The sequence below is a fragment of the Aethalodelphis obliquidens genome, unplaced genomic scaffold, assembly GCF_003676395.1.
Source record: "Aethalodelphis obliquidens isolate GAN/ISIS:26980383/991018 unplaced genomic scaffold, ASM367639v1 scaffold30, whole genome shotgun sequence".
NCBI classification, from domain to species: Eukaryota; Metazoa; Chordata; class Mammalia; order Artiodactyla; family Delphinidae; genus Aethalodelphis; species Aethalodelphis obliquidens.
The window spans coordinates 6,547,683-6,574,153 of record NW_020837974.1 but is presented as its reverse complement, the minus strand read 5'-3'; the positions used below and the strand labels follow the sequence as shown (position 1 = coordinate 6,574,153).

The window sequence follows — 26,471 nt, the reverse complement described above, 5'->3', positions numbered from 1 at the left end:
AAAAGTTCAAACTATGACAGGTGTCTCTGGGATGAGGGCATGAAATTATCCCTGGAAAGAACCTTTGAGTGAAAGCTGCCAAGATATGTGGACTGGCCTGGCCTCAGTGGAGGTGAGACGGGTAGGTGCACCCTTCAGCCGATCAGGATGCTACTCTTACCTTCCCTCTTCAGCATAAACTGTCTCCACTAGATAAACTACTCAAAGGCAGCCAGTCTCCCACTTACTAAGCAATACATCCCTAAAAGCCAGCGTACAAAGCACCTAGCGGGTGTGTGTGTGTGTGTGTGTGCGCGCGTGTGTGCGTGCAGGGGTGCAATGCACCTGGTACATGGGACCACAGGGCTAGGCAGAGCTGCGTAAGACTCCGGGAAAGAACCTGACCTCCATCAGTTTAACAATCGCTCAAGCCACAACCTGGAATTGACTCAAACATGTTTATTGAGCTAAATCAGCAAGGCACAAAAGAGGCGAGGAAAGACATTCCCAAACTACAGAAAAACTAATGGGCTCCTTCCATTCAACACAGGCAGTGCCCCTCTCCAATACTGAGGCGAAGCTCCCACCCCTCCAAACAGCAGAAAATAGGCACTCTGCTCAAACAGAGGGACAGAGCCATGGTGCACCAGGAAGGACAGGGGGCTTATGACTGCTCTATCCTAGCAGCATCAGAGAAAGGTCAGTCAGAGAAAGGTCAGGTTAGAAAGGCACAGCCCACCTCTCCTTCCCCTGGGGAAGGGGAAGGGGAAGTGATGATTCCTTTTGCTCCGTTTCCCATTGGCCTTTTCCAAGTGGTCATGTCGTAGAGGTGCGGAGTGGAGATGGGGAGTGGAGATGGGGAGGGACATAGGATCATGTCAGAAATCCTACAATGAGAAAGATGAAAGTAAGATACAGAGACCTAACAACAGACCAAAGGGCAAAGAGATGATTGCAAGGTCCTCCAGAGGACAACTCTCATTCTCTTCCTGTATCACCCCTCCCCCAGCATACCCCTAAAGCCCCAAGGCAGCTGAGACAGCAGGCCAGGGGCTGTGGCCTTTCTTTCCACCTACTTGACAGGCACATGTGCTACCTGCCAGCGTCTCCCAAGGATGCACAACTCCTCTTAACCTGCCTTCCACAGTCTGTTTTGGGGACGCTCACCTCAGTGTTCAGCTCTGTAAAATCTAAGAGGTCCAGCCTGTTTTCACTGGGGGAAGACTGCTAGAGAGAATGGGATCAAAAATCAGAAAGGTCCCTCCCCACTCCCATCACCTGCAAACAACAACAAAAGGTCCCTTTCCAGTCTCGTGACAAGCTTGAAGGCTGGGGTAGGTCCCTGAAGCAGCCAGGGAGGGAAGAGGAGCAAAGTCAGAGTGGGCAGCAGCGTCAGAGTCATCAGAGAAGTGCTTCCTCTCCTGGCCTGCCAACTGAGACCCTTAAATTTGTTCAGCTTTGGAACGAGAGAATGGGGTTTTTCCTGAGGGGACTTTAGGAAAGACTGATAGAGGCCTTGCTGTCTAGTCTCTGGGTTGAACATGTTATCTGGTTTTCCCTTTGAGCACAAGACCTCCACTCCCCTCTTCTACTGTGTCCTTTCTCCACCTTCAAAGAGAAGAGAAGGGAGCAGAACAGCAGCAGACACACAATCCTTTTCTGTTTATAAGGCGCCTTCACTTCGTATTTTGTGTAAAAGGTCCATTTTAAAGATGAGGGGATTGAGAGGGGTTAAGGAGCTAACTTGATAAAGTGGTAAAACGGGAAGACTTTTAGGTCTCCTCACTCGAATTGCATGCTTCTCCTACTGAACTGGCAGCATATCCTCCTGAGGAAGCAGGCAGGCAAGGGTAGAAAATGGAGTGACTGGAGGAAGAGGGACTGGGGCAGCCCTCTAAGGAGAGAGGAAGGAAGGTCGGCTGTGCCTGTGTGCATGTGTTATGAAGAGACTTGCTGAACGGGCTGCAAGGTTGGAGACTGGGTGACCTTCCATCTCTGTCTAGCTCTAGGACTCCCTTTAATTCTTAGTAGATTAAGAGGCAAAATACCTATAAGGGGATTGAGAGTGTGGGAGTGCTATTCCAGTCCAATGGTATTTAAAATTTTTCCCCCCTATTTCCTTAAAGTCCAAGCAAAGTCAACAGCAACTTACAAACCCTTCCTCCTTTACTCTATGATTCTTTCAAAACATCTTGGGCAGCTTCCAAGGACAAGGCATCATCAGGACAGAGGAGAATCACAATAGTTTCTCTCCCTCACATCTGCTTCCAGTTCTAGAGGGAGAAGGGACTGTTGGATCCACTCACCTTGCCTGTACCTTGCCACTCTTCACTTGAGTCATTCTGAATTTCTAATTCTTCTTCATCCTCTTCCATCAGGCTGAGCCTGGAAACAGTGGCAAAGAGTAGAGGTTTTCAAGGACCCTGGAGAGTTTCTCAGAGGCATCCCAGGGGAACAGGGTGGGCAGTAAGCAGACCAGGGCTCCAGAGTCCCACTCCAGCTTCAATCAAAGCAGCTCTACTTATATCTGTTTTACATACTAGGGTTCCATGTTACACTGGAAGGAAGTGTTCTGTGGTTAAAACAAGTCCACAAAGCACCAGCATAGAAGCAATGAGAAGGAAAGAATCCCCTCACAATGGGTGACATCTGAAGTGAAGACAGAAGATGATGAGAAAAGCTCACCGGGTCAGCCGGCTGCCCAGACCAGGACCCAAAGAGTTGAGTGGAGTCTGGAAATGCTGTGGACTCGAGGACCTTAACCTCTGGGCACCTAAAAGGGGCTGGCTGTTGGGAATGAAGGTGGATCAGTGACAAGAGTTAAAAACAAAGGTAAAAAGAGGAGGTAAAGTGGCCAGCATGAAAGCCAGTAAAAAGCTCAGAGTGGAGGGAAAAAGAGAAAATGTAAAGCTAAAGAAAGGGGAAAGGACCGGAGAAGAACCCGAGAATGAGGGGGTGCTGTGGGAGGGAACAACGCAACAGAAATGACGAGACACCAAACTGGGACGTCACAGCCGGGCTCTCCTGGGGCCGCACCCTTGGGTAAATGCCAATTCTGAGCCGCCGCCTTCTTCCATCTCTTCCAATCCCCCCAGGGGCTGCCTACTTTTCACAGCCGTTGAGGTGAGGGTGGGTGTGGGTGGGATACTGTTCAGCTGTAGGCTTTCCTCCTGTGATGCAGAGATGTCCTCTCTGTGCCGCCTGGAGGGGCCTGCAAAGCAGCAGAGGCACATGTTAACTGTAAACCAGGTACCACCACAGACACTTTTAGTTTTTCAAGACCTGCTCAGAATTTGGTAAGGAAAAGTTATAAAAGAAGGGAATGGAAAACCTAGATGGTCTCATTATGACACGACTAAAAACGAGTACAGCCCTATGTACTATAAAAAGTAGGGTTTACAGAATTGTACCAAGGACTTGTCCAAGAAAAGCTCATTACACAGCTTAGAAAACAAGAAGGAAAGAGACATACATTCCACAGATAAACAGTAACATACAAACACGAATGTGAGAGAGGGTTGGAGTCCCTAAGATTGAGAGGTCTCAGTTAATCAATGAAGACATCTGAAATCCTATTCATTCAAGATTTCTGTAGTGAGAAAAAGCTTAGAATGGCCTGAAATGAGGGAGGAAACATTAGGGTTAAGGAGAAACAGAAAAACGGGAGACTGGATTTTTTAGAAGCCAGAAAAAATGAGATAACGGCAATGTCAGCACAGTTCTAATATGAAGGGTAAATGGAAGACCTGGGGCTCAAAATATTAAGGACTCTCTCCTGCAGAGCTCTAGGAAGGCAGAGGAGGAGAAAAAAACCCAAAATGTCTTAGAAAACCTAGGTAATGCTATTTTTAAAACATAAGTCCAATCCATATTAGAATTTGTCAACTGTAAACGTTCATACCCTCATTATCCTCCCTCCCCACAGCCTTGTTTGTACACTGAAACCGGCAACCGGAGAGTGAGCTGCTTCTGGTTTAAGCAGAGGGCTATCGAAACAGGGAAGAGCCACGTCCGTGAGCTGTGTTCCCAGAGAATAAACCTTGGGCCCCCACGTGACTCCTAATCTCTCCAACCTATTATCACTGGTGTAATGTCCACAGATTTAGCCCTGGGACCTCTCCCTATCTCCATCTTCACTGGCTTCCTTAGCCATTCAGGTTCATGACTTTAAGTACCAACTCCCACATCTATCTCAAGTCTGCCTGCCCCCCTCCTCCAAATTCCTGTCTGTCCAACATCTCCACCTGTAGTAACATGGCTCATACTAAAGCCCTGGTTTCATTTCTCACTCACAGCCTTCCCCATCTCAGGTGCTATCAACTCCATCCTTCCAGTTATTAGGCCAAAATCCTTGGAGTCATCCTCAACTCCTTTCTTTCTTACATCTTACATTCTTTCTTATTATGAGGTCCTATTAGTGATATCTTGGAAGTATGTCCAGAATCTGGCCACTTCTCACCATATCCGCTGCTCCCCTGGCTCACACACTCTCATCTCCTGTCTGGGCCCCCACAGCAGCCTCCTCACCAGCTCCTTGGCTTCAACCCCTGCCTCTCCTTCGGTCGGTTCTCAACACAGCAGCCAGAAGGAACCCCTTAAAATTTAAGGCAAATCCTGTCAATCCTGTGCTCAAATCCTCCAATGTTTACCCATCTCACTGTCAGTAAAAGCTGGAGTCTTTATTCTGGCTCGTATGCTCTGGACTCCTACGACCTCTTTGGTCTCATATCCTACACAGTCTCCATTCAGCAATACCGGCCTTCTCTGCTGTTCCTTGAATGTGCCAGAGACATTCCCACCATGGCCTCTGGACCGGCTGCACCCTCTAGTCTGCTATTCTGATATACACAAGGCACCCCCTCTTTCACTTCCTTCAGTTTTCTCCCCTGCATTCATGTTCTCTCCAAGGCCTTCCCCAATCACTCTTTGTAAGACTGCAATCCCCACCTCATCAGTATTTCCCCATCCCCAGTTCACTGCAGTATTCTCAGCACAACTGAGCACAAGGTGCTCAGTAAGTGTCTGCTGAATGAACAACGGAACCAATCTTTTCAGTTTTCTCCTACCTTTACAAACTCTGTTTTAGGCAAACCAATCTATACATCTATGTGCTTTGGCAAAATCTTACCTTTCTATGTTCTGCTTGTGCTCTTCTGCTAGCCCATGATACTCACTCCTCTGTTCAACTTATATAAATCTTACCCATTTTTCAAGATCCGGCTTAAATCCCATCTTCTTGATAAAGCCTTCACAGATCAACTAAACTTAAAATGATACCTTCCTTCCCTGAATTCTATAGCATTCCTCTGTCAAATCCCTGGGAATTTATTACTTAGTGGTGACTTCATAACTCAGATTTTCTATAAATGTATTTGCTTTCTTTTCTATTAGATGGTAAGCTGCTTGAGAATCCTTCATGGCCTCTAAAACACCTAACACAGTATCTCGCATATAGTATGTCCTTAGGTGGTATACAAAAGACATTAAAAGGAATTCATACCCTACCTCACAACACACACAAAAATTAACTCGAAATGGATCACAGGGCTTCCCTGGTGGCGCAGTGGTTGAGAGTCCACCTGCCGATGCAGGGGACACGGGTTCGTGCCCCGGTCCGGGAAGATCCCACATGCCGCAGAGTGGCTAGGCCCATGAGCCATGGCCGCTGAGGCTGCGCGTCCGGAGCCTGTGCTCCACAACGGGAGAGGCCACAACAGTGAAAGGCCCGCGTACCGCAAAAAAAAAAAAAAAAAAGGGTCACAGACCTAAATGTATTAGCTGTAACTAGAAAACTCTTAGAAGAAAACACAGGAATTTGTGACTTTAGGCAATAGCTTCTTAAGACATCAAAAGCACATGCAACAAAAAAAATAGATAAGTTGAATTTCACCAAAATTAAGAACTTCTGTATTTTCAAAGGACACCATCAAGAAAATTAAGACAACCCACAGAATGGAAGAAAATTTTTCTGTACCATACATCCGATAAGAGACTTTTGTCTAGAATATGTAAAGAACTCAACAAGAAAAGGACAACCCAATTTTTAAATGAGCAAAGGATTTGAACAGACATTTCTCTGAAGAAGATATACAAATAGCCAATAAGCATGTGAAAAGATGCTCAACAGCATTAGTCCTTAGAGAAATGCAAATTTAAACTACAATGAATGAGATACCAATCCACAGCCACTAGGAGATGGATAAAATAAAAAAGACAATAACAAGTGTTTGCATGAATGTAGAGAAACTGGGGCCCTTGTACATTGCTGTTGGGATTGTAAAATGATGTAGGCACTTTGGAAAACAATTTGGTAGTTCCTCATAAAGTTACACATAGAGTTACCATCTGATCCAGCGATTTCAGTTCTTAGGTATATCTCAAGAGAAGTGAAAACCTACATCCACACAAAAACCTACACATGAATGTTCACAGCACCATTATGCCTAACAGAAAGTGGAAACAACCTAAATGTCAATTAACTGATGAATGGATAAATAAAATATGGCATATCCACTCAATGGAATGCTTTTTGGTCATGAAAAGTTATGAGGTACTGATAAATGCTAAGCACGGATGAACCTTGAAAACATGATGCTTAGTAAAAGACACACAAGGCCACATACCATATGATTCCATTTATACAAAATGTCTAAGAATAGGCAAACCCAGAGACAGGAAGTAGATTAGTTATGCTGCCTAGGCTGCGGGAATGGGGAGAATGGCGAATGACTACTAACATTTTAAAATGTACCCTAGGGCTTCCCTGGTGGCGCAGTGGTTTAGAGTCCGCCTGCTGATGCAGGGGACATGGGTTCGTGGCCCGGTCCGGGAAGATCCCACATGCCGTGGAGCGGCTGGGCCCATGAGCCATGGCCACTGAGCCTGCGCATCCGGAGCCTGTGCTCCGCAATGGGAGAGGCCACAACAGTGAGAGGCCTGCATACCACAAAAAAAAATTTTTTTAATAAAAATAAAATGTACCGTAAAAAGCACAAACATACACCTCAAACTTGTGATTTCTAGGATATTACCACTTAAGATGAGACTATATTTTTAAAAAAAAAGAAAATCAGTTTAAAGAAAACAACAGGTAAATTATAAGACAGGTAGTGATCTGAAGATTAAAAAATCACGAAGGTTATATAAAAATCTTTAAAAATTGGAAAATAACAAGACGTCACAGAGAGGCATCCTAAATGTACAGATTTCTGAGTTCAATCTCTGGTTTTATGATTAGATTCTATTTAATTTTTCACAGAAGTTCGCTGTTTTTAGTTGGCTAGATAAACCTTGAAGAAAATGAGTACCCTTAATGATAGTAGGTGATTAATGAAATAATTATTTGACCAGACACAAGAGTTTGAAGGAGGCAAAAGCCAATATGCTGCGTATCTAGGTAGTGGCGATCAAGGAAGTAGCACTGAGCACCCTGATACCTGCATTCACAGCACTTTACCTTCAATGCGCCTCTTCTTGGAGCGGGGGTAGCCCTGAGGATTGGCCTCTGCTGTACTCTCTACAGGGCTGAGGGACTGGCAGTAGGTGGTGACTGGACCCCAGGGACGGCCAGGTGCCTGGGAGACACGTTGCAGACACTTTTCCAGGTAGGACAGTCTAAGAAAGGGGTGGGATGGAGAGGCTGAAGTGGTCACAGGCCCTCGCCACACCCTTCTTCTCTAACTCCCATCTTTATCCACCCACGCCCTAACTTACAGCAGCTGCTTGTCCTGATGGAAGAGTCGGGGGGAGAACTCTGAAAGGAGCTCCAGGAATGCCAGATTTGGGGGCTGACTGGAGGAGCCAGCTGGAGGAAGCTCAGACAAGGAGAACCTGATGCCTTCCCTTGGTTGAGCAAAATCATTTTAGGAAGAGAGTCCCTTCCCACTTCCCTCCCAGGGCTGAGGCATCCTGTCCAAGTGCTTCTTCCCCTGGACCCAGCCTGTCTCCAGAGGATACCCGCTCACCAACTCTACTGCGACTCCTCGACATGCTTACCCTCCCCCTCTGAGACCTCACTCCCAGCCCTCCCTGTACCCAGCCTCTGGCTCAGCCCTCTTAGGAAGATTCAAGTACCTTGCTTTCCAACCAATACTTCCTTACTTGTGTAGCATGACCACAAGGTCACGGTTCTGTAGCTGCTGGGGTCCAAAGCTCAAGGCAAACCTCCTGGCCAGGTCCCTCATCTCGATGAAGGCTGGAAGCTCATTCAGGCCCTGGGGCCCCTGTTCCTGCAGCAGTTCTGTGTATAACTGTGTCCAGGAGACATGGCACATTTGGGAAAGGGAGGAACAAGATAGAAACAAGGAAGTATAGCATTCCCTTCTCTGCCCAGAAATCCGAAAGGGCTTGGGACACCATCTGCTATTATTACTCTTTCTTTCCTCCTAGGACACTGACCCTATTCCTGACCCCCTTGCAACAGAGAGAGGCTTCACCCTGCTCTGTAACAATAAAAATGTCTGTAGTAACTGAAGGGGTTGAGAGAGAACAGACTAGAAAAAGAATTAGGAATTCCCTATCACTTTATTGTTGGTGCTCCCATGTCCTAACTGACGTGGAGTTTCTATGGGGTTGGGGTGGAAACAGCCCACAGTTAAAAAAAATACTTTTTATGGCTCCGTTAACTGTGAAGGTGACTGTCATGTGGAATAAAAGCCAAAGTAAATCAGAAACTTCCTGCTCTGAAGGATCTCATGTTCTAGACAGCTGTGGGTGGGCTGCAAGGAGGGCACGTCAGGTCTGAGGCACTGTAGGCAGAAGGGCATACCTGCTTGAGGCTCAGCAGCAGGATTCGGGAACAGTGACTTCGGTCAATCTGCCTTGCTCTAGTTAACGTTTCCTTGATAATGTCACCATAGTCATTGTAGAACTGAGGGAAAAGAAGTGGAGAAGATACTGTTTGACCACAGGAAAAAACTGTTTTGTTTTGTTTCTTCACAGCCCTAACCGTATCTCTTTCCGAAACAGCCTTAGGTAGGGAAATGTGAACCTAAGCATAAAACAACTCATACTAGACCATACTTCTAACCAACAGGTACAAAGCCCCAAAGAAATCAGTTTAGGCAAATAAGGGAAGAAACTCTGCCCTGAGCCCATTTCTTGGAGAAGAAGGATATTAAGCCTGCCAGAGCCCAGTGTCATCCAGCACCGAAGCCTTTGCTATTTGTCTCTCCCCACTAGAACAGAAGCTCCAGGAAGAAGGAACCGTTGACTATTTTGTTCACTGAGGTGTCCTTAGTGCCTGGGATAGTACGTACTCAATAAAGAGAAATCAACACAATGCTGGATTGAGGAAATGAGGTATATATCTAGGTATCTTGTGAGGACTGATCCCTCTTCCATTCTTATTTCCCTTTCTTACATTACCCCATTCCATAGACTAGATTCACACACACAAAAAAATCTGGACAAGAAGAATAAGATACTTTCCCTCCAATGAATTTCTTCCTCCTAACAGTTTTTTCTCCACTAACTATTTACTACTAAAGTCTCTTTTCTTTGTCCTTTTATTCTAAACTATTGGCCTTCCCCCCTGCTTCTCCTTTTAAGCCTGATACCATCATCTCTCCAACCCTCCTTTCTGTAGTGCTACAGAGTCTGCAGCCATGGCCATGCTCAGCTTGGCGCCCTGCTGTACCTTGTTGTAGTGTTTGAAAACATCCGAGGCTGCGTCCATCTCCAGCACCCCATAAAGCAACAGCTTGCAGAACCCAGCCAGGAGGCGGCGCCGCTGGTGCAGCTGCTCTATCTGTAAATGATCCTCCTGGGAATGACCTGGTTCACACCAAGTGCAGAATGGGAAACATCAGAATCACAGATTCAGACCTCCTGCCCTATATGCCTGAGCCCCAGGTATACAGCCCCTGTACCACTGCCCAGTCCTCCAGGCTGGATGAAGACGTGGTCCATGAGGAAGCTGGCCAGCTCAGACTGGAGAGTGGCTTCAGGAATAAAGACAAGGGGCCTAAGGAACTCTCGTCCCCCGACAATCATCTGAGGGCCGAAGATGAGCAGCAGATCACTTAACAATACAAAAGCCTGTCAGGGAAAAAAAGAACGCTTAAAAAGGACAGAATATTGACCAAGACAGAAATTACATTGCCAATTTCCCCTCAGAACGGGGTTTCCTCAGACCACAGGGTCGGGGTCGGGGGGATGACTCACATCCTGACATACGCTCACTTGAGAAAACGCTCACCTGCTCCTGAATCTCAGGATCCACATCTGAGAGGCAGTTCTGGCAGAGCTCACAGAAGGCCACCATCCTGCCCTTCAAATTCAACAGCTGCTTCTGTGGAGACAATGGCTTCAGCAGGGAGAAATGAAGGAAGACATGGACTCCTCCATTCCCGTTCCCCCTACTCAGACCCATATTCACCTGGGAAGCATCTGATCCAGATACGTGGGTTAGTGTCCAGAGAATGGAAAAATAGACAAGAGTCAAGGCTGGTAAGATCACCTGTAACAACCAAATGTGACAAAATGAGGGTCAGGAGTAAGGGGCAGGTGGGGAGAGAGAGACAGATAGGCAGATACACACAAAGGAGGGAAAAAAGAAAAAAGCAGACATAAGAGAGAAAATGAGATTAGGAGAGACCCAATTCCTTTTCCGGTAGAAAAAAACTGATTCTGGAAGTCTTCAGAGGATTCTATCCTGAGTAGGAATGCCACCTCTCCCTAATTTATTTAAAGTCTCCTAGACCCCCTCAATATTATCCTTGACTCCCCAGAAACCAGAGAGAATAGCTGTTTTCAGGTGCTGGAAAGTACAGTCACCTTCCAAGATTGGGATGGAAGGAACGACACACATGATCAAGATCTCTCTCTCTCTCATCTGCTCCACAGCCCCGGGACTCGAACTGCATATGTGGTGGCCACCTAGGACACAGCCCTTAAAACTCCTCTCCTGCCTCCAACTTGTCTACTTGCCTGGTGAGGAACCTCTCCTGTGTCCACAGCCTTCCGGAGGAGTCGGTAGCAGGGCTCATAGAGCTCCCAGCGAGTTAGGTCATGGGCACTTTGGGGGGCGGGGAGAGAAAAACGTTACACTGGAAGAGAATGAGAGGAATCAACCCCACAGACAGTGGTAGAAACAGAAGAAGGAGCAGGAGGGGAGCTGCTCACTTGTAGAAGGCAGAGAGGCGCTTCAGGGTGGCTGCCAGACTGTACACCTCATCCTCATCTAGGAAGGAAGACTGAGGAAGAAAGAAGGTCCACACTGGGATTTCCCCAAGAACTCACAGATCCACACCCCCATCTTGGGGCCTCTCCCACACAAGTCTGGGGTGTCCCATCACGCAGCCCCACTTCCAACCTGCAGCAGCTCTTCAAGCTCCTGCTGGAAGCGGTCAGTCAGCAGATCCACAAGTTGGCTGCGGGCAAAGTCCACCCGGCTGAAGAACGTGAACTCCGGATTACAGAGCAGATAGAGGGCATGAGCACCAGCCTCAAGCACCGCTGGTTCTGCGTGCTTCACCACCACCTCCTGGAGCTGCTGCAGGAGCAGCTCCAGGTGCTGAGAGAGAAAACGGTGGGAGAAGACCGTGCTGTGGGGGGGGCAGGGAGGACAACTCCTCCGGGAGGGTCTAGAGGTGGGGAGGAAAGAAACAGGGTCGAAAGCTTTAAACTTCAAGCATAAGATGCCTCAGAAAGGGAGGGCTTATTGGTTTTTCTAGAATCCAGGTTCTTGAGAAAAACTGGATACTGGCAGTAGAACCTTTGGCCCTAGGATGAAAGTAGCAAAGTATAGGGAATGTGTCCTCCTCTCTCCTCACTTTCTCCAAGCGCCTGGTGCAGTAGATGTTGAGGTCAAAGTAGTTGAGAAGCTGCAGCAGGGGAGCAACCTTCTCTGCATCAGCTGAGAACTGTGGTGATTGAGAGGGAAGCCTACTTATTACCTGCTATACTGCTAATCTGGAGGCCAGTTCCTTCCACCCGCTCATTCCCAGAGGCTGAGCAGTGGGGACCCTCTACCTTGGCCAGGAGCTGGGGAAGCAGGGGGATGAGGTGCTCAGTCAGCTTCACCTTGTCGTCGGCTTGGATCTTACGTTCTTTGGGTGTTAAGCCCTGGAATTACAATCATTTGGGGGTGGGGGTAAAAGTGTGTGTACATGTATTCCTCTGCCCAACAATTTTATCTTCCCAGGAAGGAAAACTCAGCAGCTCCCTTCAATTTCTTTCTCTGGAAACGGAATTCTTTGAGGGGCAGAGGAAGGAGCACCTGAACCTAAGACTTGAGAATTAGGACAGACAATACCTGCCTGGATTTAATATTGCTAAGCAACCTACCCTGCCCCTCTTGCCATACCTTCCTCCCCGTGACCCGCCCCACAGGCGGGTGACCCTCGGAAGCTTGCCGGACACTGGACACAAGGATTTCTGTCAGTGTGCTCTCCTGTACGTCGCCCAGGTCTGAGGTGGCAGGAGGATGGAAAACAGAATCACAGGGTGGCCACCCTCCATCTCCAAGGACCCCACCGCCCCACCGCCCATGACACCTATGTCTTTCACAAGTCAGGAGAGAAATCTCTCCTGGTTTCCTACTAGGAGATGAGAGGTCCCCTCCCCTGGCTACCAGGTGGCACATACTCTGGTCCTTCTCCAGCAGCAGGCTTGTCAGACTCTCCCAGTCCTTCAGCTGAGGCCCCGCACAGTCCCACAGGCTGTCTACTAAGTATGCAGCGTGGTAGTGGAGCTGTGGAAGAAGACAGATGTTAAGTTACTGACGCCACATGTTAAAACTCTAGAAATTGGCTACTAATGAACCATTTCTCTCATTACTGCAGTGCCAGCTCCCATCCTTCTCTACCTGAAGGTCTTAGGCCTGAGAGCCCAACAGCTCCTTTTCATACGTCACCTCACTCTCCACAAAAAACGACAGCAGAAGGTGGAAGAAAGTCCTCTGGGAGCGTGGACTTCGGCGTCGCTCTCTCTCACCCACCGTTCTTGTCTCACACTCAGGGCAGAAAAGCCTGGTAGAGGGGACACAGGGAAAGGGCATAGCACGGAAGGAAGTAAGCAGTGCAACAGTTACCATGGAAGGAAGAAACAGTTCAAGGAGAGGATTAAAGAAAAAAGAGGCACAGAGCTAAGGAAAGCCCCAAGGTGTTGAGAAGGGAAGGAGACACCAAGGGAGACTTTATAGGTATGGGGAGCCCTTAGAAAGAGCACCAGCTGATGATGGAGAGAAAACAACGGATGATGGTGTTAAAGGAACAAACGAAAAGAGGCCCACTCACTTCCAGTACAGAAACTCCCCCACAGCAGAGGCCAGGGCTCTGTTAGAGGCATACACAACAGGGTAGATGCTCTCACAGTCTGCCTCTGTCAGCATCCCTTCCATGTTCCTGCCAGGAGAAACGCAGAACAAGCAGGTGGGTATGGATGTCGTCCTCTAGCCTCTAACTAAGGCTAGAAACAAAAAGGGAAAACCAACAAGGATTAACTCACAAAGAACTTCCAAATGGAAGAGTGGAAAACAGAGGGATATGAAGAGTTAGAGAAGATAGGAAATTTGCCCCCTGAAGATCCTGCAACTCGGGAGTGACCTCTGTCTTTCAACCTGTATATAAACAAGAGTCAACCTATGATCCGTGGAGGGATAGGACTCTGGAAGGGCCTGTCTGATGCTGAAAGGTAAGTCTGAGATGCTTGCCTCTCCACTTCCCAGGACTCACTTAAGAATAAGTGTTAGTAACCTGACGGCCTCCACTGCCACGTCATACTCTCGGTCCATGACCATGGAAACCAACCGGTCCTGTAAAAAGGAGAACATTGCTCAATAGCTCATTATATCCATCCCAAAACACCGCTTTCTTAGAATCTGAGGGATTCCTAAAGACAGGGTGTAGAAGCAGACACTGGGATATCTATGGATATATAAAAGTAATAGACATGGATAAATGAGGTGGGGAAATGGGAACCACAGACAGAGCCAAGCACAGGAGCACTGTCCCGATTTTACCTTAAAGCGGCTGGTAAAGAGCTCCAGGCGTGCAGTCCAGTCTCGGTTGCCATACAGCCCTTTTAGAGCCTTCAAGCACTTCAGACGGACTTCTCGATGCTACTGAGGAGAAGGGAAATGTGGCTGACTCCTCCTCTACTCACCCTCACTGGGCCTCCATACCTCCCTCTCAGATTACTCATTCTGGGCCTGGGTGTCCTCTGTATCGAGGACTCTGAGATGTCTCAGAGACAATGAACAGCTGTCTTCTCACTTAAAATCCAACAGGATCACAGCAGAATTTAGCAATCATGATTAAAAGGATCTTTTGGCTACCACCCTAGCACTTGCATTACCACCCTGTCAACTTTCTCGCCTTTCCATAGGGAAAGTCTTTCTCCACTCGACTGTGGTTTTGAGGCATTTAATCTCCTAGATATATCTTTCTCTCTCCTAACTTATCCTACCCTCCCAAATACTGGGGGAATTTCGAGGTTCAGTGTCTTGATGAGTTGATCACTGACCACTAGTGAAACACCTAAGTGGCAGTACCAGGAAAAGCTGAAGCATCCTAGGGCAGGGAAGAGGACTGACTCAACTCTCACCTTATCATGCAGGGTCCAGCCAATATATTTTAAATAGCTGTCAGTGAGGAAAGAGGTACTGTAGCTTTGTATCCAAGACCCAATCTCCTCAATGCAGATAGCACGGATCTCAGGAAGGACATCCCTAGGCACAGAGAGAAACTGACCCTTATTACCTTCTCTCCAAACTCACTTTCCATCCCAGCAGATATCTCTGTCACAGGAGAATCTATTTTCTTGCCTAAACACCAGGTACTAGGCCTTTCATTTCCTCCTCCCAATGTGAATATTTTAAAAAGTGAACACTTTCTTTCTGTAACCAACCTATAAAATAGTTGAACTTATCCTCCATGCCCCCTTTAAAAACCGATTTTGGAATTTAATTTAGCTGTTGCCCAAACTGCGTGTGTGTGTGTGCGTGTGCGTGTGTGTGTGTGTCTAATTGAGGTACAGTTGATATACAATATAAGTTTCAGGTACAACATAGTGATTCACAATTTTTAAAGGTTATAGTCATAGTTACTATAAAATATAAGCTATATTCCCTGTGTTGTACAATATATCCACCTGTCTGTTTTGCTTCCACTTCAAGAAAAGATTACATCAGCTAAAGGGTTCTGGAAAGGCAGAGGTTGAAATCTAGGTAAGAGTGAGACACAAATACTGAGGAAGAAGTTCTTTACCCAGTATGAAACTCCCCTGCCGGGCTTCCCTGGTGGCGCAGTGGTTGAGAGTCTGCCTGCCAATGCAGGGGACATGGGTTCATGCCCCGGCCCAGGAAGATCCCACATGCCGCGGAGCGGCTGGGCCCGTGAGCCATGGCTGCTGAGCCTGCGCGAACGGAGCCTGTGCTCCGCAAAGGGAGAGGCCACAACAGTGAGAGGCCCGCGTACCAAAAAAAACAAAAAAACAGAAAAAAAAAACTCCCCTGCCTTTAGCACAGTGTAAGGCACAGTGAAGTGGGCTAGGAAAAGGCTTGCCGAGCTGTACACCCTCAGAAAGGTCCTGCCTTTTGGCTCTCTGCTCTTGTCCTCTCAAGGCTCAAGCCCCAGAAAGATGGGGCAGGGGAGGTCTCAGGCAAAGCTGGAGCAGAAGAATACTCAGCAATGCCTTACCCTCTTATCGTCTCTCCCAGAAGAATTTACACGATCCTTTGTAGGCGGGGATAAACTAAACCTAATTTGGAACATTTGTTGCCCCAGCTGCGCTAGCTGTGGGACTAACCAGATAACTCAGGGTTAGGAGGAGACCTTGTCACTTCTACAGACTCCATAACTGAGGACCAGCCACTTCAATGAGAGGAGCCCAGTAACTCACCTGTACCGATGTACAAAGACACCCCTGAAGAGGGCATTCATCATTCCCTCAATCTCCTCTTGATGCTCTCTGAGCTGGAGGACAGGGAGTAACAGGTCAATCTCTCATGTCCCCCAATAATATAAGGCCACAAAAATATAAGAAAAGCATGACATCCACCTACTTCCTATTAATAGGAGGACACAGTCTGAACCTCTGGTATCCTTTGTTCCCTTTTAAACCTTCTAATTTTTTTTTTAAATTTTCAGGACATTTGGCTTTACTTCCCACACGTTCATAATACTTCTATCTCCCCAAATCATTTTTCCCCCACATGAGAAATATACATCTATAGTAAGGTATGAAAGTTACAGGCCTCTAACTTTCTCTCTCTTTCTATGGATTAGATAACTTGGAAAAGAGTATCACCTACTCATCCACTTGTGACAGTGGACAGGCCGGTGAAATCAGGCAGTCAATAGATACATCTAAAATACAAAGTTGATGAGAAGGGTGGAGTTTGCAAACAAAAGTAATTAAACTAATCAGTCAAAAGCAGCGAAAAAGAAAATGTAGCCAATAAGTTATCAGAATAGAAAAAGGTTAAACCTTCTAATTCTGGAAGAAGCCGTATAGTCAACTAATGCCTCAGAGATTTGTGTTTGGAAAAAATAATATCCCTTCTGTGTCTCATTATTTTGACTATCTTTGGCTATTCAGAGGCCCTAGCTGGTAGTTATACATGTTTTTGACTAACAACAATGGGGAAAAAAATTTTAATAAATGCAGTTTGACAAAAGAAGCGGAACAAAAAAAGAGAAGGAAGAGATTGTATCAGTGGTTCTCAACTGGTGGCTCCCAGGGGACATTCAGCAATGTCTGTAGACATTTTTGGTTGTCATAACCTGGGAAGGTACTACTGCCATCTAGTGGATAGAGGACAGAGATGCTGCTAAACATCCTGTAATGCCAGGACAGCTCCCTAAATGTCATTGTTGAGAAACCCTAGATTAGATGAATAACAGATAACAAAGAAGCAGAATTACAAGGTAACATTCTTTAAGACAACTGCCCCAATTCTTCAATAAATCAATATATTGGGGGAAAATGCGGGGGGCGGGGAGCAGAGGTTCTGTATAAAAGAGACTTAAGAAACACAACGACCCAATGTAATGCATAGTTCTTAATTAAATCCTGGTTGGAATTAACCAGATATAAAAGGTATTTTGGGGACAAGTGGAATATTTTAAATATGAATTGGGATTAAAAATATTAGGGAATCACTGTTAATATTTTTGGATATGAAAATGGTATTAGGATTATGTAGTAACATGTTTTTGAGATGACATACTTAAGTCTTTAGATTGAAATACCAATACGCCCATAATTTAATACAAAATAGTAAAAAAAAAATAGATGAAGCAAATATAGTGAAATATTAGTTAAAACTAAATTTAAATCTAGTTAAATCTAGATTTAAATTAAATAATCTAGTTAAATCTAGATTTGTATGTGGTGTTCATTCTACCAGTGTTATCTATTTTTCTGAACGTTTGAAAATTTTCATACTTAAAGGAAAAGGAGAGAGGGAGGGAAGGAGGAAAAGTGTGTCATCAGTACCAAATTCTATGTAAATCGAAAAGGGATACTGAAAAAAGGTCATTGGCTATAGGGATTAAGAAGTCACTGGTTTGGGCTTCCCTGGTGGCGCACTGGTTGAGAGTCCGCCTGCCGATGCAGGGGACACAGGTTCGTGCCTCGGTCTGGGAAGATCCCAAATGCCACGGAGTGGCTGGGCCCGTAAGCCATGGCCGTTGAGCCTGCGTGTCCAGAGCCTGTGCTCCGCAACGGGAGAGGCCACAACAGTGAGAGGCCCCCATACCGCAAAAAAAAAAAGTCACTGGTTTGTTGAAAATAACTTGAAAGAAAAAAAATGGGGATAGAAGCTAGGTAGTGAAAGGATTCAGTTGGATATTAAGGAAGTAAGGAAATTCTAAAAGGAAGGATAGAAATGGAGTAGCTCATAGAGGAGAATGAAAGAAGATTCAAGGGCTTATATACATTTATAAGTGGAGAGAGGAAAACAGTGGTGAGGGAGAGATTAAAGACAGAAAGCAAAACGATAACTGATGAAGCAAGAGGCCAGAGAAGTCCAAATAATAGGAGTCACCCTAGTGTATATAATTTAAGATTTGACACAGACCCAGTACACATAAGATTTAAGACATACTGACAGTGAAAACAGCAAAAGAGAATCAGGAAAGTATAGATCTTTCTCTAATGCTTTAGCATGGAAGATATGTTTGGTGAGGGCTGGAAAACAGTCAACTGGCATAGTTACACATGATAAGTCCTGCCAACCTCATGGTGGGGGAGGTCTCAGATACTTAGGGGGAATGAGGGGAAAGTCAGTGTTAGTCTCACGACAGACACAGCTGTTTGAAGGTTTAATCAGTGTAAAAGATTTTGTTGGGGTTTATGTCCTCCAGTGGTCTTCTTCAAGTTTAACAGGCAACAAAGCAAGTACCTACTATGTGCCCAGCTAGGCAATTTATTCATCTCATTTAATCTTCACAAAAAGAATTATTCCCTTTTTAAAGGAAAGGAAACTGAAGCTTAGAGATTACATAAGGCCATGGAGCTAGTAGCTAACTGGAACAGAATTTAAACGCAGGAGAGATTGAAAGGCCTGTGTCCTATCCATTTCTTGAACACTTGGCCTCCCGCATCAGTGGCTGGCCTTCAGTACTCCTGTGGTAACCTGCATACTGCACACTTGACAAGAAAGTCAATGCTTAACCCCCTGCACAAGATGCAGGCACAACATTTAAACACCTGTGATAATGAATGCAGACAATGGAAACTGAGCAAAAGTGGAATCATAGAGAACTCTAAAATTTACTCTAAACTAGAAATGCTCTATTGAGCCCACATCCCAGAAACAAAGTGAGCATGCAATAACCTCTGACCGGAGGAGTCTATTAAACTATTGCCAGACTCCATCATTCATGATCTCAAAGCTTGCCTGGGGGACTGTGCCTTAGCAGAGAGAAGCTTGGGGACTGATAAGGTGGGCTGCAGCAGCTGTGATGGAAGCAGCAGAGGAGGGAAGAGGCAGGGAACACTTCTCACCTCTTTGCGTTTCTCCAACAGGCTCTCCAGTCGCTCAGGTGCTCTCTGTCCTGGCCCCTTGTTTCGTTCAGTCTCGTACTGACGTTGATTGTTGTCCTTGTGCAGACTCAGTTGGAAGGCAACTCTTACCAAGGAGGTCATCAGCTTCATGGCTTTGAGTCAGTAAAAATAAGATAACGAGATCATTAATTAAGTCAGAGAGAGGGAGAGTAGGTTCAAAAAAGAAGGAAAAAAAGGGCAGTGAAAAAGAAAAGCTAGAGCAGGGTGACCCTAAAATCCTAAGACTCACTGTTCTGGAGTGGATTTTTTCTCTCCCTAACTCTTTTGGGCTTCCTTTAATGCTTAGCATATTCCCAGTGGTGAGCTATAAGAAACACGTTAAGGCTGGAAACTATCACTGTAATCCACTCCTTTTTACAATTCCACTAATGAGAAACTGGATGGAGGTTTGGGATAAAAGAAGCATGACCCTGAAGTAAAGAGCTAGAATGCAGGTAGGAAAGAAGATCCAGGACTGGAGAACAGAGGAAAGTTCTACCAACCCCCAAGAGAACACTGACAGAATAAAAGTGACTGCTTACCAGCCAGGGTGCTAGTGTGACGGAAGGCACGGACTTGGGAGTCTGAGAGGCCAGTGAGCAGAGAGATGAGGTTGTCCATAGGGAAGCCATCATAGAGGAGGCTATACTGGAACCGATAGACCAACGTCCTCACAAATTCACAGAAGCTGCCCTGGAACTTCTTCCAGGATGGGCCTGGAGCTATCAGAGGATAGTCTCCTGAGTCCTATAAAAGAGGTTATGAAAAGGATGGAAAAGTTATTACCAGGTCTATGAAGTCACAGGGACTGGATGTCAAAACCCAATAGTATAGTAAAAATGTATCTCTTATACCTCATTTTCAACTCTACAGGCCTATTCAGATAACGTGTATAGGTCCCTTTTGCTCCCAAGAGATTAAACTCCTCTTTCTAAAAGCTATCCTATTTCCCAGAATCAGAAAGAGGAGGATAATGGGCCTTGTATTTTGCAAAAAGAGTGGCAAGAGGATCCTGGACTGTCTTCCTCCACCTCATTAAACTGTTCTGTTAGCTGCTGGATGATCTCCGAGTTGGACATCTTCTTGAACATCTCAGGGGTCACAGTGCCTGAGAAATGGAGGAGATGAGGTACTTAGAAGGCAAATAACAGGACACCATGACCATTTAACATACACATTTGAAGATGAGCTAGGAAATATACTGAAAAGAGCTTAGGTGGGGAATCAGAAGACCTGAATCCTAGTCATAAATCTGCTGCCATCTAACTGAGTACCTGCTATAAGGCAACCTCTCTAGAAAACCCAAGGGAATCAAACAGTGGAAAACTATGGTTAAAAAAATATTCCAAACAATCAAAAAACAAAGAAAACTATGCCAGATTCTTATAATACAATCTGCAGACGTATAAGACTAAAGTTAGGTCATGGCCTCTGGGGACCTGGGGCCCCACAGCTTCAGTGGAGAAATATGCGATGAAGTGGCTGAGAAATAAGGAATAAGAAAATAAAAGATTATTTCATTTAGAGAAAGGAAGAGTAAAAGTCTGATGGTCCATTTCCAAATTTGTAAACATCATACCATCACAATAGCATGATTATTTATTTTTCTCCAAAGTGTCTTGTCTCCAAACCGACACATTTCCTTACTGGATCTCTTCCCTACTTACCAATCAACAATGTAGTCGGCACTAGTTAAATAAGTGAAATTTTTCTTACGCTTTTCCCTCTCCATTTATTTAGGAAATGCCTAATCCTACACATCTAAAAGGAGGAAAAGTTTTACAATATAGGAGCAAAGGCTGGGGATTAGAAAAGGGTAGGAGTTTCCTCACCTTTACATCCACATGATCGGATGAAAAAGTTAATGAGCTCCAGGAATCCTGCATCCTGGTCTTGCTTGTAGCTATCCAGCCACTCATCTACCAAAGACTAGGAAAACAATGTGGATGATTTCTATTTCTGGCAACATGACAGACTAGAAATTCTGTATAAGCTTTCTAACTGAAGCATCTAAACTTCTGATTAAAATATTAAAACATCTTTTAAAATGTATTGCTAAACCAGAATAAAAGGTAAAATTCCATAAAAGCCAAAAATGAAGTGAAGGTAGCGGTTCTGAGAGATAAGCAAGCTGACTTTTGCTCTGAGGGGTCTCTTAACTACAGACAGTTAGGAAACTTTCTGTCCAGATGGCTGCATGGAATGTAGAGCATAGGAGATAGAGCCTAAGGGGCTTCCAAAAACAGTAGTCCAAAAGGAGGCTCCTGCAAAGAGTCACACCCTCATGAAAGCAAGAATGAGAAATAAACCTATAGGTAAGATGGGGACAGCAAGAAAACTAGCTTGTTATGACCTTAGTGTGGAGTAGAGGGAAAAACAAATTGTCCCTTGAGAATTCAAAACCATAAGCCAGTTCCCATATCTGGATTTGCAGTCAAGATCCACATTACCTCTACAGTCAAAATAACCTCAATCAGATAATTTAATTAAAAGTGACTCTGGGGGCTTCCCTGGTGGCGCAGTGGTTGAGAATCCGCCTGCCAATGCAGGGGACACGGGTTCGTGCCCCAGCCCGGGAAGATCTCACGTGCTGCGGAGAGGCTGGGCCCGTGAGCCATGGCTGCTGAGCCTGCACGTCCGGAGCCTGTGCTCCGCAACGGGAGAGGCCACAGCAGTGAGAGGCCCGCGTATCGCAAAAAAAAAAAAAAAATGTGACTCTGGAGCATCCTCACTCAACCACCAAAAGCAAACGTAGGTTTCCTCTCTTAACAACCCATCTTCAACCCAGGCCCCAAAGAATTCCAACACACAGAAACCAGTAACAAAAACAGAAAAACTCCGTATGTTTGAAAATTTTTAGTTTTTCTAAAAACTAGAAAAATCCACACTATACATCAATAAGGGTCAATCTCAAACAACTGAAATAATTTAAGTCATAGAAAACTAATGAACGACTCATTCACTTAAATTAAGGAAAACACATTCATTGGTGAGAAAATTATAATGAGAGACAAGGGAATGGTTAACAGAAAATTCATTCTAGTAGTTATCTCTGGGTGGTGAGGGAACTGGGGGAGTAAGGTGGAGGGAGGATACACAAGGGTCTCTACAGCACCATTAAGGTTTCATTTCTTGAGCTGGGGCTAGAGGCCTGGGTGATCACTGAAAAAAAATTTTTAAGCACATATATGCCTTTCATGTTTTTAGATGGTAATTACAATAAAATTATTGAAAAAGAAATGTAAGAAGAGAAAAAAGATATGTGGGGAGGGAAAAAAATTAGGTATAACTGTCGAAGTGGAGCTAAAAAGTGACAAGGGTGAACAAGTTGCCACCCAAATCCAAGCTTCTTCTCTACATTATCCAATGCCTTTCCTTGTCTCCTCCATCAATCAATCAAGGCAAAATCTATTCTGTTCTGTGATACTATTAGGAAAGGAACATTCCCTCTCATGTAAGATTCCCCTTACATCAATCCCTCCAAGGATTCACTCTGTGGTCTTATCTGCCTTTCCTGATACAGGTTACGTTCACTAAAATGTCTACATTAAATCAAGTTTGTAAGCACTTGTACTTATCTTTCCACCCAGCGAGGGGTAAGATGGTATCAAGAAACAGAGATGAGACACTCTGTTTTACCTGCATGTCACTTTTGGCAGCTTTCACAGCCTCAAAGAGATCACTGGCTGGTGGCTCTGACTCTTTCTGACCATGAGCACGTACCATTTGGGACCCCTTCTTTGGACGTTTTGCCACCTAGAAAGCATAAAGAGATCACGAATATCTTTAAAAAGTGAAAGTGACATTAACGCTCGGTCTCATCACACAGGTAGGCTTAAGCTGCCAATTCCACAACAGAGTTTGAGTTACTGACTCAGATTAGAAATAACTGATTTTTATATTGTAAACGTTATTATTTCTAGCCTCTTGTCCTTTTAAAAGTCCCTAAGCCCCATTCCTGTTCCTCTATACCCTAATACCCTCTTCTCTTATTCTTTGCTCTTCAAAATCTGCCTTCTTCCTACTTCTGTCCCTTAACACTTTTTAAGCCTTGTCTTTTCATCAAGCATATCAGCTGACCTCTTCTAGGTTTTCTTTTGCTGCTTCCCAGACCAGGTTCAAAAACAGAACAAAACTGACTCACTGGGGTTGTTTTGAGTGGTCGTTTTGCTGCTCTCTTCTTTACATTTCGTCTCAAGTTGTCTTCGAAGTCACTGCCTTCACCAGCTGACAAAGATTCACTATCCCTGTGAGGGAGTGTGGTTCTGCTTAGATACAACACCCTAGTCCCTATATATAAAAGGGTAAATGAATTATAGTTTCTTTTTGTCTCTAACTTTACATCCCTCTCCATGAGAAAAACATATTCAGATTTTAAGAAGAGATGAGCTTACTGTTGCCAGGAAGTAGGGACAACGTCTTAAGGGAAAACTTTCACTTGAATAAAGCATTGGAGATGAAGAACTGAGGTAGGTAAAGGACAACCCTTTCTTAATATCCTCTCTGAATAAGAAAATCAAAAGATATTCACATTTAAAAAAAGATATTCACATAAGCAGTGAGGGGATCACTGCTGAGTAGAGAAAAATGGCTCAGTAAGTCATGTATTACTAATACACAAACCAGAGATTAATACGTGCCTGGTGTTAAATTTTACCTCTTGAAAACAAATTCACGTCTTGTTGATTAGGGTTAAATTTACAAAATAGATATAACCTGGTGCCAAACAGCTGCACTGACAAATAGAAATGATTCAGAAGAGACCAATTAAAATTACCATGGGATACTCTTATAACTGAAGTATAACCTTTAAAAATTGTGAATCATTATGTGGTACACCTGAAACTTATACAATATTGTATATCAACTATACCGCAATAAAAAAAATTACCAGGGGATAAATCAGACCTTGATTAATTTTTTCCTGGAAAAATTTTTTTAAAACCCAAGACATACTCATACAATCTTCCAGAATAAGCTCATAAATACCAACAGCTACGGACCTCTTTATAAAACCCCAAACAAAAGAACTACAGGACACCAACTAAAAAGTATACACTAGTTTTCAGGTACCAAATAAAGAACTCTTTTCTCTTTCCCCCATCTGTGGGCCCCCACCGGAGGCTGTCCGTGAACACACAAAAGTGTTCAAAAAAGGTTCAGACAAGTTGGATGATGGATTCAGAACAGGATGGATTATTCTTGACGCCTCCAACACGTAGGACAGCTGAAACCCAGCCTGTTCTGAACCAGTATAGCATCTCCTGGCTTTTCATAGTCACACACGTGTTGCCACTTTACCCGTCTGTTACATGAAAATGAGAAAAGCTGCGGACAACGCAACCAACCCCACTCACCCCTCCGATGTCTGGTCCGAGTCCCTGTCATCGCAGGGCACAGCGACAGACGAACTAGAAGACGCAGACATGCTCCTCGGCCCAGTCCCCACAGCTCTGCGCAGCGGGGAGGACCCACTGCTCGGGGAGGAGGAGCTATGGGACTGGGAGGACGACGACCGCAGGGTGGCCATGGTGGTCCAACTGCGGGAGAGAGAGAGAAGGGGTAAGGCTTCCTGTCCCACCACGTCTCCATCCGCAGCCCTGACGACCCCCCTTGTTTCCAAGGGAACTGCTTTGGAACTCGGGGAGTGGGGGACCCACAAAAAAATAAGACGGAGCACACACTGTAGATCAACTACAGGTCAAATTAAAAAAGAACAGCACAGCTTCTATGGTTTCTCCTGGGATAAACCATAATAGAAAAGAATATTTTAAAAAACGTATGTGTGTATATAACTGAGTCACTCTGCTGTACAGCAGAGACTAGCACAACACTGTAAATCTTCTATTACTTCAACTGAGAAAAAAAAAAAAGAGAGACGGTGGGCCTCCCTGGTGGCGCAGTGGTTGAGAGTCCGCCTGCCGATGCAGGGGACACGGGTTCGTGCCCCGGTCCGGGAAGATCCCACATGCCGCGGAGCGGCTGGGCCCGTGAGCCATGGCCGCTGAGCCTGCGCGTCCGGAGCCTGTGCTCCGCAACGGGAGAGGCCACAACAGTGAGAGGCCCGCGTACCGCAAAAATAAATAAAAAAAAAAAAAAGACGGAGACAGTCCCGACCTGAGGCATCAGGCGTTAAAGACACCACGGCCCTAACGCCGACCTCCGGTTTGGGGTCACTCCCCAAGCACCGAGGAAGGCACACACCAGGGCAGCTTAAAACACACCCCTCTCCCCAGGATTCGGAGTTAACTGCCAGTGAAAGAAAACCAGCTCACGGTGCAAACGAGAAACAAGAACCGCCCCCCCCCCCCCCCCCCCCCCCCCCCACAGAAGCCCCTACACTTCCATTTCTAAAAGGCTAGAACGGGACTCCTCAAGGACCCGGCTGCGACGCGCTTAACGATTTGGGGCTAGAGGCGCCATCAGAACCAGGCCGGAAACGCTGAAGGAGTCACGGAAAGCTCGCATTCTCCATTTTTCCAGAAGAGGGGATCTCAACTCAACGCTGGGCTACGCTATTTGGGCGGAGGAGCCGTCTAACCGCTCAGGAGAGCGACTATCAGCCTTTGGGTCTGGGATTCCTGGCCACTGTGGAGGAGGGTATGGAAAAGGGAAAGTCCTCTCTCAGGGCCAGAGTGTGGGGGAGGGCGACCGCCTGGGTCAAAGGGGAGCCTCACTGTCTGAACCCGGAACAGCGACTTCTGGCCGAGCTGCGTTGAGGAAAAGTCACCACCGCGGGTCCCTTGGGTCTCTGTGGTCACCCTTCCCCACCAGCCCCACAGTCCGGCACGGGCGCCCGCCGCTTCCCTTCTGGGTGGCAGAAGACTCCAGAAAAACGCGGGAAGGCGCGGGGTGTGCGGTGCGCAGGCGCGAGCCCAACGGCTCGTCTCAGGGCGGGCAAACTGTCGCGAGGCTTGGGCGCGTGCGAGCTCGTGCTCACCACGTTCCAGTCACGGCGCTCCGGCAGCCTCGTGCGGCCACGAGCTCTTCAGCGTGCCGCCGTGTCACGTGGGCTCCCGCGCGCTGGCCACCTGCTTTAACTCGGCTCCTCCCGGCCCCGCCCCAGCCCCGCTCCTCTGCCCCCAAGTTCCCCCCCCCATTGGCCGGGTTTCACACTGCACTAGTAAGAGCTCCTTTAATCTGGCTTCATCAACTACCACACGCTGGGTTCCACCCGGGCCCCGCCTTACGAACCAAATAGCCATGCCCCCGAGGAAGGCCACGCCCTTCCCCCAGCCTCCTTAGTCCTGCCGAGTCCCGCCCCACTGCCGAGCTTCCCCAGTACATTGGCTTAATTTCTCCCTTGACCCCGCCCCTGAGTCCGGCTCCTTACCATCATTGGCCGGGCCCCGCCCCGGGCCCCGCCTCCTGTCCGGCTCCCGCTCCCATTGTCTCGGCAGATGCCGCCTAGTCCAGCGATCGTGCTCCGTGTTCAGTTTTCGGAGGTCGCGCTCTTTCTCTGGCCGGCGGGGCGATCCCGCGGCAGAGAACCGGCTTCC

The 26,471-nt window shown here is 46.3% G+C and overlaps 1 protein-coding gene and 1 long non-coding RNA gene across 10 annotated transcripts; one reads left to right on the top strand and one right to left on the bottom strand.

The window, feature by feature from the left end:
* Window positions 1-423: 423 nt before the first annotated feature.
* On the bottom strand, window positions 424-26,420 carry STAG3 (STAG3 cohesin complex component). Of its 9 annotated transcripts, XM_027125909.1 has the most exons (34): window positions 26,306-26,420; window positions 24,330-24,512; window positions 23,117-23,219; window positions 22,612-22,728; window positions 20,805-20,901; window positions 20,004-20,080; window positions 19,515-19,719; window positions 18,934-19,085; window positions 15,823-15,896; window positions 14,527-14,650; window positions 13,943-14,041; window positions 13,656-13,735; window positions 13,218-13,325; window positions 12,836-12,950; window positions 12,568-12,673; window positions 12,287-12,390; window positions 11,953-12,045; window positions 11,754-11,843; window positions 11,294-11,494; window positions 11,104-11,174; window positions 10,909-10,996; window positions 10,358-10,438; window positions 10,178-10,270; window positions 9,849-10,017; window positions 9,617-9,753; window positions 8,747-8,848; window positions 8,080-8,228; window positions 7,693-7,821; window positions 7,436-7,593; window positions 3,016-3,190; window positions 2,665-2,766; window positions 2,286-2,364; window positions 1,147-1,206; window positions 424-866 (listed from the first exon to the last, which is right to left on the bottom strand). In XM_027125909.1, the coding sequence occupies exons 2-34, from the start codon at window positions 24,500-24,502 to the stop codon at window positions 858-860; spliced, it is 3,720 nt and encodes a 1,239-aa protein (XP_026981710.1). In that variant the 5' UTR covers window positions 24,503-24,512; window positions 26,306-26,420; the 3' UTR covers window positions 424-857. The 9 variants fall into 9 exon arrangements, with proteins under 9 accessions (XP_026981710.1, XP_026981705.1, XP_026981708.1 ...); XM_027125904.1 differs by having other exon boundaries at window positions 12,287-12,673; XM_027125907.1 differs by having other exon boundaries at window positions 1,147-1,203; window positions 12,287-12,673.
* Window positions 10,447-13,204, top strand: LOC113630484 (uncharacterized). The gene is made up of 2 exons (XR_003436993.1): window positions 10,447-10,911; window positions 12,765-13,204. It is a non-coding gene; the product is annotated as an uncharacterized LOC113630484 (long non-coding RNA).
* Window positions 26,421-26,471: the final 51 nt, after the last annotated feature.

Bases quoted from the DNA above. Each gene is read 5' to 3' on its own strand.
- STAG3 (XM_027125904.1), bottom strand. From the start codon at position 24,502: ATGGCCACCCTGCGGTCGTCGTCCTCCCAGTCCCATAGCTCCTCCTCC. The intron at 23,220-24,329 runs GTGAGTGGGGTT...ACTCCCTCACAG, and splicing joins TCGGACCAGACATCGGAGGG to GGATAGTGAATCTTTGTCAG. The intron at 12,046-12,286 runs GTATGGCAAGAG...TTGTAATTCCAG, and splicing joins GGCGGGTCACGGGGAGGAAG to GGCTTAACACCCAAAGAACG.